At 40.1% G+C, this 14,867-nt stretch overlaps 1 protein-coding gene across 1 annotated transcript in view; it reads right to left on the bottom strand.

Moving 5' to 3' along the window:
* lrp5 (low density lipoprotein receptor-related protein 5) overlaps positions 1-14,867 on the bottom strand; it is an 83,425-nt gene that overhangs the window by 33,868 nt on the left and 34,690 nt on the right. Inside the window, exons 8-11 of the mRNA XM_038705198.1 lie at positions 12,013-12,101; positions 11,707-11,925; positions 10,498-10,586; positions 9,657-9,828 (exon numbers count right to left, since the gene is read on the bottom strand). Coding sequence (XP_038561126.1) covers positions 9,657-9,828; positions 10,498-10,586; positions 11,707-11,925; positions 12,013-12,101 — 569 coding nt within the window. The remainder of the gene's footprint in view (positions 1-9,656; positions 9,829-10,497; positions 10,587-11,706; positions 11,926-12,012; positions 12,102-14,867) is intronic.

The raw sequence follows: 14,867 nt of genomic DNA on the forward strand, positions 1-14,867 counted from the left end.
TTTCTTCTGTGGCACCGAGTTGACAATTCAGCAACTCCATTTCACCATCATGGAGCTTCTGCTTCAGGTGGATCATTTTTCCCAACTCTTCTTTCAGTTTTTGTACCAAGTCTTTATGGAGAAGTATTTTCTGCTCCATCTCTGAGGCCTTCAGCTGCTCCTGCATTCGCAGAGATTTTTCCTTCATGAAGTTATCTCTGAGCTCCTGATTTCCTCGCTGCAAGATGTCATATTTTTGCCTCATGGCCTCCATCTTAACCTTCACTGCACTGTACCTTTCAGTCATGGATTTGAGTTTTGTTGCAAATTCTGTTGATGGTTTCATCGTACCCATCCATCAGCTTCAGTGACACCTCCTCTTCCTCCTTCGTCTTTGAGGTCTGCTCCTGGTCACATAACCTTTCCTCATCTGTGAGCGTTTTTAGCAGGTTTTCTCTGATCCTCTGGATTTCTAGCTGCAGAGCATCAATTTTTTGGTTCATGGCCGCATTCTCTGTCTTATATTTTTCAAGTTGCCTATCTTTAACATTGACAACTTTTTTTAAGGACGGTACTTCCCCTCTGTGTTTCAGCTCCTCTTGCTGTCGAGGTGTCTCATCCATCTCAGCAGCCTCCACCTGCTCCTGGACACACACGATTTGGTCACTTTGGAGCTTTGTGCTGAGCTTCTGAATGTTTTGTCTCAGGTCATCAGTCTGTTGCCTCGTGGCCTCTTTTTCTTTTTAAAATTCATAATATTTTTGCTCAAAGACTTCTAATTCTTTGACAGTTTCATTAAGTTCATGACTTTTATGCTGCTGGGTAGAAATATGTTGGCTCATTGCCTCTTTTTCTTCCTTCAGTACATTAAACTTGTCGTTCAAAGCATTTCCATCCTGCAGCTTTGTGGTGAGCACCTGAATATGATCTTTCAGGGCTTCAATTTGTTGACTCATGGCTTCACTGTCTGTCTTGTTTTCTTTTATTTCTGGTTCTCTATTTGTTTGAGCAGGATCTGGTTTTCCTCCCAGCACTCAGACCCAGACACCTCTCTAATCTGGTTTCGGAGGCCTTCGATGCATCTGTGAAGGGTCTGGTTTTCATTGAGCAGGACAGTGTCCTCAGTCCTTAAAGCCCTCACAGTGACATTCTGCTGCTCCTGATGGCTCATCTATGCTATTTAAAAACAGTCACAACACGTGTCAGTCTTAATACCTGTCTGTCACAACACCTAGATTGTTACAGCGGTCACAGTGTAGTATAGTATACCATTTTTTCTGGTTAAATGACACTTGATTGTTAGCACACCTTCTATGTAATTTAAATGCAGCCACTGATCTTTTCCTGTCTCGTAAGATGCTTTCAAACTGCCCCTGTAATGGTCAGTTTTGAAGGCAGCATCGAGTCAAAATCGACAAAAGACAAAATTGGCCTACAAGTATTAGTTTTTAAACGTTTTTAGTAGATTTTTCGCTTTGATTTTTGAAAAGTTAGCAAAAACTAACCACTGAACTATCATATAAGCCCGTGACTATAACCAACCAAGTTTGTTCAGTATGATTTCTGAGGCTTCTGCTATCCATTTGCCATTTTCAATAGCTAGCTAGCTGACGCTAAGGCTAGTGACCGACAGCCAGAAGAGACGCAAGATGGCATGCTGACGTCACATGTTGCTCAAATAGGCTGTTCAAAACCAATGTTCATTGCGATGCCTTCACTCGAAATTAATGCCTTCTGTTTCGAACAGAGCCAGTTTCAATGAACACAAAATGTCTACAGGAAGAAAAAAATGGGTGGAAGAAAAAGCAAACAAATGTTAATTATTATTTTAGCAGCAAAATGAAAAAAACTGTGGGATTGCTGATTACAACAAGTTATAAAACAAATTCCTAATTATTGGAGAGAGATAGTTTTTAAAGTATTTTAGTTTTAACACAAAGTTTGAGTTTCAAACGGAAAAGGTTGCATACCTGATGATCTGCAGCTATGCATAGCACGCTATGGTAATACAAACAAAATCTATTATATAATGACATATATTTTTATTAACAATAAAGGAAGATTTTACCAGAACATATTTAAAATATACTTACCTGTAAGTGCTAAAATATTGTTATGATTACTTAAGAGGCTAACAGGACACACATTTTTTAAATTCTATATCAAGTCTTTTTTTTGGCTTTTGGGATAAGAGTAATTAAGCCTTGTGTCATTGTAGGAGGAACACTTTATCTTTATCAATTCTCAGTAGTTTAGCTGTTGTATAGTTTTGAGCTTGGCATGATGTTTCTCGAGTAATAATATATTAATAATATTCATCATTTCACCCGCTTCTACCCAACTCTTCCTCAACCGGACAAAGGCTACTGATTTTTAGATATCAAATAATTGGCTTTAGTAATTCTACCAGTTAAACTGTCTTCTTCAAGGAGATCATCAGGGAAGGATTGTGAGATGGATGTTATTTCTGAAAGGATCTTTTCTACTGCAGAACCTTTTGATTTAGCAAGCATGCTGCCACATTCTCCCAAGTACTTGCCTACATGAAATCTGCACTCCCAATAATTATTATTCTGCTTTATCCCAGTACAGGGTAATTATACGATAAAAGTGAGTCCTGAACCATCCCTTAGTTATGCTGCTATAGGCCTAGACTTCTGGGAGACTTCCCATGAGGCACTGAGCTCCTCTCTCCCTCTCCATCTGTATACATTCTTATCCCATTAATGCATGTTACTAACTCGACTTCTTCCCTCTCTTGTAGTCTTGTGCTTTCTCGCCCCTCTCCTCTCTCCTTCTGTCACTTTCTGCAGGTGTTTCTGGCTGCTGTGGAGTCTGGATCTGTGGTCATAGCCTTCCTGCTGCTTGACACTCGCTGTTAAAGTTTTTATTATTAGTCTCATTATTCTAATCATTAGTAATATTTATTTGATTGATATATTACTGTGTTCTCTTTCCTCCTGTCGGATGTCCAGAACAATAATATATTCCTTTTCTACAGACGGCCAGTTGCAACCTGTGCATACAACTGCTTATCAGATATAAATATACATGTACCTTCCACACTGTAGCCTTGCTAGACTGTAGGTCGCAGTCTTTACTCGCCTACTGTAAATATTTTTTTTTCGGTTGGCACACATCATTGTTTGTTTGTTTTTTAGAAAGGTTAAAAATTTGGTAGATGGACAACGGGATAAAATGGTAAAATACGAGAAAAGGGTTGACAGGTACGCTGCAAATTTTAACTATTTTAATGTGTACTCTTTGGTAGTTTAATCTATAATAATGCATCATATAAACATACATATCTTATATGTAATATATATATATGTAAAATCTAAGAAAGAAGCAACTACGACAAGATAAATGCAGTAAAGGAATTGTATTAATTAAATTATTTATTTATTTCAGTGTTTAATTCCAAAAACAGACAAGTGCCTCAAAATTGTATGTAAATACACTACTTGAGAAAATGTCCTTTGTTACATTCTACCACTGACTTTAACACATATGTCTCAGTTGGTGTAGAGACTTGGCCCGTTAATCTGAATGCCTACAGAAACAAGACACAGCCAAGGAGACTAGCAAACAAGGTGCAGGGGGAATTCCATTATATACTGTACACCTCCCTGATCTGAGTTCTACCTTACACACACACACACACACACACACACACACACACACACACACACACGGGTAGTTACTATATGGCTTTGCAGTGTGATTAAATGGCACTATTCATAGTCAATCTGCATAATTACAACAAAGCAGCCGTTTTGTGTGTGAAAACAACACATCAGTCAAAGCAGCTAACACTCACACACACACACACACACACACACACACAAACACTCCCTTTCAAAAGGAAGGGGCCTGTGCGGTAACTTCAGAGGGATTTTTTTCCACAGACGAGGTGGGGTGGGAGGTTGCAGAGGGAGAGTCAGATTTCTGTAAAAAAGACTTGAAAACACAGAGAGAGAGAGAGCGCACAAGTATTCCTCCAGTGTTCTTGGACAAAGTCTTGGTTCTACCTTAGTCATTTGTCATTCTCTCTTCTCTCTTTCAAAAAGTAAAACGCTGGGTGCTGTTCAGTTTTCAGCTGTTTGGCAGGCTCGCTTCACACACATATTAGTAATACATGTACACACACATAAGTGTAATACATGTACACACCAATAATATGATAAGCAGTAAATTCTCAAATTTAAGAACCTGAACCCATCAAATGTTTGGCATCTTTACTTAAACAAATATCAAGTATTCAAATGAGACAAAAGTAAAATTGTCAGAATATACATTTACCTCTTAGAGTGGGTACACTTTAAATACCTCAGGTCATCAGCGTACTTACTTATAGGAGTCTAAAGTTATGCCTATATCAAAACGTTTTCAGAACATAATATTAACAACAATGAGGGGTGTGACAGCTCACGAGACGATGCACAATATGGGGTTCACAAGACGAGATGACATTTTAACAGTATGTTTAAGAAATCTTCAATGATAAAATATTTGACACGAAAAATTGTCTTTTATTTGACTGAAAGTCTCAAAATACAAAACAACTTGCAATTTAAAATGTTGCTTACATATTGTTCGTGTCTTGTTTGTCACTCTGTTGACATTTTATGTTTCCACCGGGTACCTAAAATGCTGACACACAACCCATTTAAAAGTGGATGGACTTCTATGCAAATTTCAACCCTAACCCTCACACTCCTTCATGCTGATATAGTGAGGCAGCTTTTCACCTCAACAAGAAATACCGTCATGTTTTCATATTGCAAAATCTCATGGCATAAGAAACAGTCAAAATATAATTTTGCCAATAATTAACACAGTGGTCCACTGTTTTGCAGTCGAGCTTGGATTGACAGTAACATCTTAGGGATTTTCATGGGAGTTTCTCAGCTTGAGTGCCTCCGTTTCTAGAAAGGCCACAAACTTTCAGAGCGTCCATCGTAGCTTTTGGAAGCCGTGGCACCTCTTTCTTTTTATCCAGCCATGGCCACAGCAGATTAAGCCCGAGGTTTCCAGAAAAGGGCAATGCCTGTAAGATCTCTGGCTTCCCAAATTGGACATTTGGCCAGGAAAACCACTTGCGCATTTATAGCAGCAAAGTTGAGGCAGTTGGAGAAATGAGCCAGGGGCCAGCGCTTTGTTCTCTGCTGTACTACTCTGCTGTAGTTGTGACACAGCTGGTCCATGTGGTCCACAGTGCCCTTTATCTTGTTATAGTCTATGATCATCATAGGCTTTCCAGATCTCTCACAACGTCCTTCTTGTCACGCATGCTGGACAGCAGACTGACCACTTTTCCCCTTCTGGGGGCAGAACATAATTCAATTCATCACATCTTTGAAAAAGTGGAATAGATATACTAGCAGGATACAGAAATCAGACTTACTGCAGTGTGACTCCATTGTTACATGACATCCACATACGCGGACAGTTGGTTTTAGGTGTATGAAAACTACATTTTACTCTAAATTTTAGTTTATAAAACATAAATATGTTAATCATACTTGACTGTATGTACTACTATTTTTTTTTAAGTTTTCCATAAATATTCCTGATGTATTAAGCACATGGCCATCACAATCGGCCATCTTAGGTTTGATGGGGTCATCAAGCATTGAATAATTGAAATACGAGAATGTAACCACTGTTACAATGTTGATATCAATCAACTGACACTGTCCTCAAATGGCTTGCAGAACATAACCATGATATATTAACATATAATTAAGGTTCAATTAACTGTCCACAAATGTGGGCACCATTCATCAAAGGGTTAACTGCAGCAAATTTGTAATTCCCCTCTCTAGTCTGACATGTGTCCTGGTCACAATTTGCTCCAACCTGTTGATGCTGAATACAGCTTTGAAGAGTGGTTTCCCACTGTAACTGTTAGACCACAGCCATCTTATGGACTCATGATGTGCAAGATATACACCCAAAAGATACAGGACTCCCAGGACAGCCTTCATTTCGCTTTGTCAGCTGGGGTCCACACTACGCCTTTGGATATTTTCCATACCGTCTATACTTGTTAGCGTTTTCAATCACCATTTTTCATCGTCAATGAAACACGTAAATGCATCAATTTCTCTCTCTACTTATTTAGCTTCACCACAATGGCTTTCTCTGCTGTGACAGATCACAAGCTTGGGGGAATTTGGGCTTATCAGCCCAACCTCAATTTTTGCTAGTTTGTGAGGTTCCCTCATCTGTCGTAGCTTCTCTTGGGAGTGCCACTTTGACTTAGTGAAAGACGCATTATTTATCTGGCTACCTGCACTCATGAGGCCGATATATCATCCTTAGTACAGCTCTAATCTAACAGCCTTATTGGCTAGAGTTAAATATATACAGTTATACTGTAGAGAATAATGCAGCTGAACGTCACTTCTGACAAACTGTACCCTGCAATCTACAGCAGAACCCTATGTATGGTCGTGGCATGGTTGTCGGTGCCAGACGGGCCGGTCTGAGTATTTCACAATCTGCTCAGTTACTGGGATTTTCACGCACAACCATTTCTAGGGTTTACAAAGAATGTTGTGAAAAGGGAAAAACATCCAGTATGCGGCAGTCCTGTGGGCGAAAATGCCTTGTTGATGCTAGAGGTCAGAGGAGAATGGGCCGACTGATTCAAGCTGATAGAAGAACAGCTTTGACTGAAATAACCACTCGTTACAACCGAGGTATGCAGCAAAGCATTTGTGAAGCCACAACACGCACAGCCTTGCGGCGGATGGGCTACAACAGCAGACGACCCCACTGGGTACCACTCATCAAGAGCTCACCAAAATTGGACAGTTGAAGACTGGAAAAATGTTGCCTGGTCTGATGAGTCTCGATTTCTGTTGAGACATTCAGATGGTAGAGTCAGAATTTGGCGTAAACAGAATGAGAACATGGATCCATCATGCCTTGTTACCACTGTGCAGGCTGGTGGTGGTGGTGTAATGGTGTGGGGGCCCCTTAGTGCCAATTGGGCATGGTTTAAATGCCGCGGCCTACCTGAGCATTGTTTCTGACCATGTCCATCCCTTTATGGCCACCATGTACCCATCCTCTGATGACTACTTCCAGCAGGATAATGCACCATGTCACAAAGCTCCAATCATTTCAAATTGGTTTCTTGAACATGACAATGTGTTCACTGTACTAAAATGGCCCCCACAGTCACCAGATCTCAACCCAATAGAGCATCTTTGGGATGTGGTGGAACGGGAGCTTCGAGCCCTGGATGTGCATCCCACAAATCTCCATCAACTGCAAGATGCTATCCATCAATATGGGCCAACATTTCTAAAGAATGCTTTCAGCACCTTGTTGAATCAATGCCACGTAGAATTAAGGCAGTTCTGAAGGCGAAAGGGGGTCAAACACAGTATTAGTATGGTGTTCCTAATAATCCTTTAGGTGAGTGTATATTAGATTGTACTCTGCATGACTTTCCTTAGTTTTATATATATTGGCTACTGGCCACTGAAAAACCTGTATCAGTCGACCACTACTTTGAGTGCATTATGACAAAACTACAAGAATAAGAATTATCCTTTAACTCAAATTCCAATCAGTGTAACTGTTCTGTCATCAAGGTCTAAATTTGGCAAACGGGACATGGCTTAAAATCTTACATTAGGCATTCAGCTTAAAAAAAATCAGCTACACACACACACACACACACACACACACACACACACACATAAGATGCAGGCAGATGTACAATGGAAATGTCTTCACACCCAGCAGCAAATTCTTTTCAACAGGATAAAAACAAGACTGAAATGTGAAAAAAGCCCTTTGAGGTGGGTCCTTTCACCCTGACAGAGTGAGAGAGAGAGAGACAGACAGAGCAACCACCCCTTTCAATTGGTAAGCATTCAGCCAGAAAGCTCAGGCATTCACTATTTGGTTCTAGTCTTTTCTCTTTCTCTCTCCCTCTCTCTGCTACTGAAAATGTGTTAACACCAGTAAACTTGTCCAATTCTGCACACGCCACAACAACCACCAAATCACAGACAAACCAGAAAAATGGTGAGAAGCAAGACATGTAAAGAAAAAGAAAAAGTATACCCATCAAAGAGTAATATAGAAAATGAAATAGAAAGAATATTGAAATGAATCGAAAAAACGCATGGACAAAAAAAGCAGGAGGACATGTAGTTATTATAATGTCTTAAAACAAAAGAGAGACAGTGTGTGATATTAACAGAGTGAAGGAGAATGGAGGGCACCTGCTTTAAAGGAGCTATAGAAGTCTTGGGAAGAGGGGGATGGGCAATAAGAAGAACAACCACCCCCCAGCCCTGCCCCACTTCATTGTCCTTTGCTTCTAAAACTCCAAGGGGTGTGGAGACTTCCTGGGCTTCACACCAAACAAGTTAATGTGAGTAGTACTGCTTTCTCAACTAAGAAACACAAACAAATGCAGAAAATTATCTACAAAAAGTGTCAAATATGTAAGATTTTATGTGTAAGTGTGTGTGTTTCCTGCCGGGCTGCTGACATCTGTCAGCTGAAGAGTGAACTATAAATGGCCTGTACTTGTATAGAACCGTAGTCTTTCCAACCACTGAAAGCTCTTCAACACTACATCACATTCACCCCTTTCACATGCATTCATGCACTGATGGAGAGGGGCTAAGATGCCCCTGCCATCTGACACATTCAGTATTTAGCCCAAGAGTACCTTGACATGCAGACTGGGGGTAGCCGGTGGGGGATCAAACCACCGACCTTCTGATAACAGTGTTGGTCATTTATGCTACTACTACTGTTTTATCAGTGTTCTTCCCTAAGTTTCTAGACAGGTGTACTGTATTTCCAAAGCTTTCTCTTATTCGCTATACCATACCCTACTAACATATATAAATATAAAACACTTCTGAGAGCTATTGTGAGCCGTGTGGCTCTAGATTTTTATATTGCTCATCCACTGCAGTGGCCAATGTCACCGATAAACCCACCTTCAATGAAAGAAGAAATACTGAACATTGAAATCATCTGCTAGAGTGTGAAATTAGACACTGCTGATTCTTGGCTAACAAACAACATCAAAAGCATTGGTAGCATTGGTATCAGTTTTTCTGATGGAACAGTTCTTCCTCTTTGGGGATAATTGACTTCATTAGACATATCAACCTGAAAACAGGGACACGAGACATGAGGGTATCTTATGCCGGCGCTTTGTTTCACAGATGATCAGTATCAGATCAGACACACACATTGCATTATATTTTTCTATCTTGATTCTACTGTATCCTCTAACCCACCTTTCCCACTGTCTCATCAGCCTGGAGACAACCATACGTAATTTCAACATTCAGCAGTTTGACACTTGGCAGTATGTACAGTGTTTAAAAAACGTACCTGCCAGTGGACAAAACTTACAACAGGTCAGACTAGACCAGTACAGAACATACCACACCAGACTCTACAAAACACGAGACAGGCCACATCACATCGGACCAGTAGAGACCAGGCCAAATGATACAAAGTCTGTCCAGCTACAGCACAACTCCACATTTGACTGGATCAGTATTATTATATACATCTAATTTCTTCTTCCTTTTCCTTTCTGTCCTGTCTTTTAGCTGTGTCCCAGCTGAGAAGTAGCTGGTGGATCTTTATATAGCTGTTGTATGGACTGCTATTAGACATACCTCTATCTTGTCGGTTTTAGCATCTCCCCAGTATAGTTTTTCTGCTACGTAATCTATAGCCAGTCCATTGGGCCAGCCCAGAGAGCTGTTGAGCAAAACCACCCGGTCCGTTCCATCCAGGTTGGCCCGTTCGATCTTGGGGTACTCACCCCAGTCGGTCCAGTACATGTAGCTGGGAGAGACAGACACAAGACAGGAGTGAAGATGGAGCTCACTTTCAGTTTTACACATCTCCTAAGCTAAGATTAGACAGAGCCTATCCATTTCAGCTTTTCATGAACAGAAAATGTTCATTTTTAACATGCCTACAGCTGTCAATCATTTCATGATTTCAAAAGAAGAAAGGTTAACCTTATTACCAGCATAGTTTATTTATATCTATATTTTCGTATATTTATGTAGACTTCATGCTGTTTCTTAATCAATGAGATGTTCTGTTGTTGAAATGACTGTTGTTCCTTGTTATGGCAAGGCATTTTGCCTCCCTAGTGTCACACATATTGCAAGGATGCCGGGCCACAACCAGCCTCTAAAATTGATCAAATATCTATACTTTAGTTATTTGTCTCTTATTTCCAACCATGAACATCTAAATGCTGCAAGACAGTCTTGTCCACACTTGCTTTTTGTGGGGGTGGAAGAATATATTTCAATTTTGGTATTTGCCTATAAATAGCCACCAAGTGTTCAGTTTGAATTGTAGAGTGTAAAATTCCTCCAGATTGCTAAAATCCCCAAATTGTCACAAAAACATGGACAACATGACCTCAGTGTCCTCAGTTATAGCTACTGCCCTTCTAGGAGGGCTAGCTCCAATACATACACACATGCTAACACCTACCCATGAACGGGGTCCAGGACGATGGCTCTCGGTTCATCCAGGTTCTCAGAAATCAAAATTTTCCGAGAGGTTCCATTCAGTCTGGTTACCTGGAATAACACATGACACATATACTTGCAGTGCAACATTGCTTATATTATACATGTATAATTTTCTTTGGGTGTCTTTTTTCCCCCCTTATTAAGAATCACCTAATGTTGGTTGCTTTCTGTGTTAAGCTGCACAAGGATAAACCACTGTGGTCTGAATGAGACTAAAATGCATTGATGCAAATTCTTTGCATCGAGGCTTCGGTTAATCCATATAACTGTATAACACACTGTTTCGCACGGACATTTATTACGCTGTGTGAACACAATGTGATTATAACGGCGCTGTTAGCAAAGTGGAGGAAGAGAGAGAAAATAGTGAGGAACGAAGAAGAAAGTGTTCAAAGTATGGGATTATTTTATTTTATTATAAGCTAAAAGAAAACAACAACTCTGTAATGTTACCGTCCGTCCACCGTAAAACAAAACTTATGTCGCCTAATGTTACCACAACAGCACCTGATCAGAAAGCAGCCGGTGTTCTACCACAGACGAGGTAACAGTAACAGCAACTTTAGCATTTAACTGAAATCATGATTGATTGTTGAGTTGAAGGCTAGCCAAAGTAAGCCGCAGTCCTCAGCTGAAAATCTTCACATGTACGTTTGTTGTTCTCCTTTTTGGGCCGTGAGTTTGGGATGTAACGTCACAGTCATGAGTTAACTGGGTGTTGTGGAGCTGCACCTTAGTATAACTTGTATAGCACTCGGGTGATGTTTGTATTGGGAAAGCAGCTGGTTGTTGGTCTGATGGTTGCTGTATGACACACTATGAAATTCCTTAAGGACAAATAAATATCAATCATCTATAAACATACACAGCTGATCACGTTACCAGGGCGGCCGCCGCCAAGCAAAAGTACTTCTTAAACGAAGCATCACTGAAATAATCTATATAAGCTTCGACTACTAAAATCATCGTTAGCTGCAGCCCTAAACATCACAGGCAGGGATGCTGTGATTGGTCAGACAGTATTGTGGATTTTCATGACAAGTGACTTAATTAGTGCTTTTAAAATTCCATCCATTAGGCAATTTAACAAAGTAAACACTCTAACAGTGGTTTCCCACTGACAGCTTTCTGCAATAAACAGAACCCTAAGATAAAGTCTCAGATGTACCTCAATCCGGTCAGTACCAGTGTCAGTCCAGTATAGGTTTCTGGCCACCCAGTCCACTGCAATGCCATCTGGGTGGTTGATTTCCGTGGTAATTAGCATCATGGCATTGCTGCCATCAATATGGGATCGCCGGATGGCCCGGACCTCATCATCTGTCCAATAGACATAACCCTCAACCGGGTCATAGTCTATAGCTATGGCATGCCGAATGTCATCAACCTGCATGAGCAGAAGAACAGTGATGAATACACGAGAGTACAAGAAGACAGGACTGATAACTTTGTGTATCTGTGCATGTGTGTTTACCTGTAGTACTATGTCAGTGAAATCTGGTAGGTCCAGTGAGATTCTCCGCAGGTCAGTCCGTCGAGCCAGCAGCAAAACCTGCTCTGCTCCTAAATCGAACAAGTTGTATTATTTGTTAAATGTTGATTTGTGTTGAATGTTCTTGTTTTAGAAGCACTTATTTGCAGTCACAAAGCGGTCACTGAAGTTCATTTAGCTCTGAGACAGCTGGACTTACTTTGATCTCATGGATTTACAGCATAGTGGTGTTTTTTACAATTTCAGTCTTAAAATAACACATAATAACAACATAATATTACGTCTTCTATGCTGACGACTTTCACCTTTATGTTCTGCTAAAACTAACGAAACAGACAAGTCTTTCATCATGTACAATTTATCAAATAGAAGTAACAGACATGTTTGGAAATCGTAGCCGAGATGTCTTTTGTTATACTCCCTAATGTGTGTCAAGAATGTCCCTGCCTAGAAAACTCCACACTTTATAATGCATGTTACAAATTAGTCCCATAGTCCAAGCCATGATGACATCATCATTTCTTCATCAATCTTCTCTGACACATTTACACAACAACCAAACATTCACAAAAGGTTCAGTTGTTTATAAGGCTACCCTTATTAGGGGTGACTTACAGGACAAAAAATGTTTTTGTGGAGAATCAATCTTTCTGAACCAGCATAAATACTCCATACTGTATTATCTAGATAGTCCAATACAAACACAAATATCTATTGGTACTACATATAGGTAGGTTATTTTGTCACAATATAACAGGTATAGTAATAGTGAAAGTGAATTTGTAACTACCTTCTGCTAAATAGCAGAGAATATTCATTTATATAGAAGCAATTATAAAAATGGTAAACAGAAATAAACTATCATCACTGGAGCAGTGCTGAGGATGAATTAAGAGTTTAAGTGTCTGATATCTTGGGGGGAAAAGCTGCTCTGCAGTCTGGTGGTGCGGCAGCAGAAACTTCTATATCTCTTCCCAGAAGGCAGCAGGGTGAACAGGCTGTGGCTGGGTGGGTACTGTCCTTTAGTATCCTTTGGTCTCTGCAGGCACCTCACCTCACTGATATCACTGATGCTAAGGAGATGGGTACCAATGATCTTCTGAGCAGTTTTAATCACCCACTGCAGAGCCCTTCGGTCCTGGGCCGTGCACATCCCATGTTAGTGATGTTTCCAGTCAGGATGATTCTATTGCTCCTCTGTAAAAACTGACATGAACTTGGCACGGGAATTTGGCCTTTTTGAGCTTCCTCAAGAAATACAGGCGTTTGTATGTAGGATGTCCATGATGTAAGAAGGTCATGCAATAGAAATGAGTCCTTATAAAACGGCAGTTAGCTAAAAAAACATGTAATAGGGGATATGTGAATGTTCTCTTGGCTCGCAAACAACTTTTTGCTATTTTGTTTAGTTCTTCTTCTTAAAAATGTAAATATCAGATTTATTTATTTAAAGAGTTTAACTTTTTTTTCCCAGCAATAGTTTCCGCCTTATTAATATGTTTTCACACTAACATACACGTACAGTGTACAGTGCCACATGTTCTGGTGCCTTTCTTCACAGAATGAGTAAAAGTAACTAATTAACATTGTGATTATAAATATTAACATTTTTTAACAGCTAAATAGGTGTCCACTTATCTTTATAATGACAAACTGAAAACGATAAAACGGTCAATACATCCCATTGAACTACAGTGGAAATCTAAAGTACTGAAAATACTCAATTTAAGTCAAAATCAAGTCAAAAATGTACTCCACCCCACCTAATGAAGAGAGAACAGCAACACTGGCATATCAATTATCAAGCAGCCACGGTGGGAGAGCAGCAACATAGCCTAATAATAATGTCCTAGAAACAAATAAAGTCATAGAAACAAATTCCAAAAACATCAATCTGTGGTGAAAAAGATTTCAAGCCTGAACCGAGCTTTACTATTATCCCCTTTCTTGCCTCCTCCTTGCTCCATCCAGTCTGGAAACAAAGGGCTCTGCTGTCCTGCGGGACCATCCACTGTGTTTGGCTGTTGGTTCAGATTTAACAGGAGCCAAACTCTCCTCATGGGAGACAATTAACTGTTTTTCTTTGTCTCTCACACCTCTGTCTCTGAAGAGCTCACATTTAAACCAGTTCAAAGTCTCTCTTTTTATTCCCCTATCTGCCTTATCTTTGTTTCTCTTCTTTGTCTCAGATTTCATGTCAGTTCACTTGAATCTTAAGACAAAGCAAGGACAGCAGACATAACACTGACATCTCACATATGTCCATAAAAATCTACATTTTATAAAAGCTACAAGACAATCATTTATCTGGCATTTCTAAGCCTTGGCACCAATCAGATCTGACAACAAAAGTTGTTCCATCCATGCTACCTAAATGACTGAGGCAAGGGGGGATAAATGAAGGAACAGAATGAAAGTGAAGGAGGGAAACATCTGTGATTCCACTGCTGTCTTCGCTTGACTTCATTCTGAGACCCCTGAAAAACAGTCTCACACACACACATATTCTCACACACACACACATGCTGAAACAAACGCCTTCAATTTAACCAGCCAAGCAAAACAAATTAAAAGCACAGACACAAAGACACACACACACACACACACTGCAGGCCGACACAATAGAGCATTGTTGTTTTTATTGTCAACAGTGGCTAAGTGATTGGTTGGCATGCTTCATTCAAATTTAATACATTCACACAGGATAACAGACACAGACGCACTCTAACACAGTGTTGTGTTTTTGCAGAATAAGGCTCTATTGTTTTAGCATCGTGGGAATCAACATGGCGGCTGGTCAGTTAATGTCCCACTCTGCTAGCAGAGAGGTCCTTTTT

This window comes from Micropterus salmoides, unplaced genomic scaffold, assembly GCF_014851395.1.
Source record: "Micropterus salmoides isolate LMB-PRFRI ecotype aquatic unplaced genomic scaffold, ASM1485139v1 Ms_hic_scaffold_8, whole genome shotgun sequence".
NCBI lineage: Eukaryota > Metazoa > Chordata > Actinopteri > Centrarchiformes > Centrarchidae > Micropterus > Micropterus salmoides.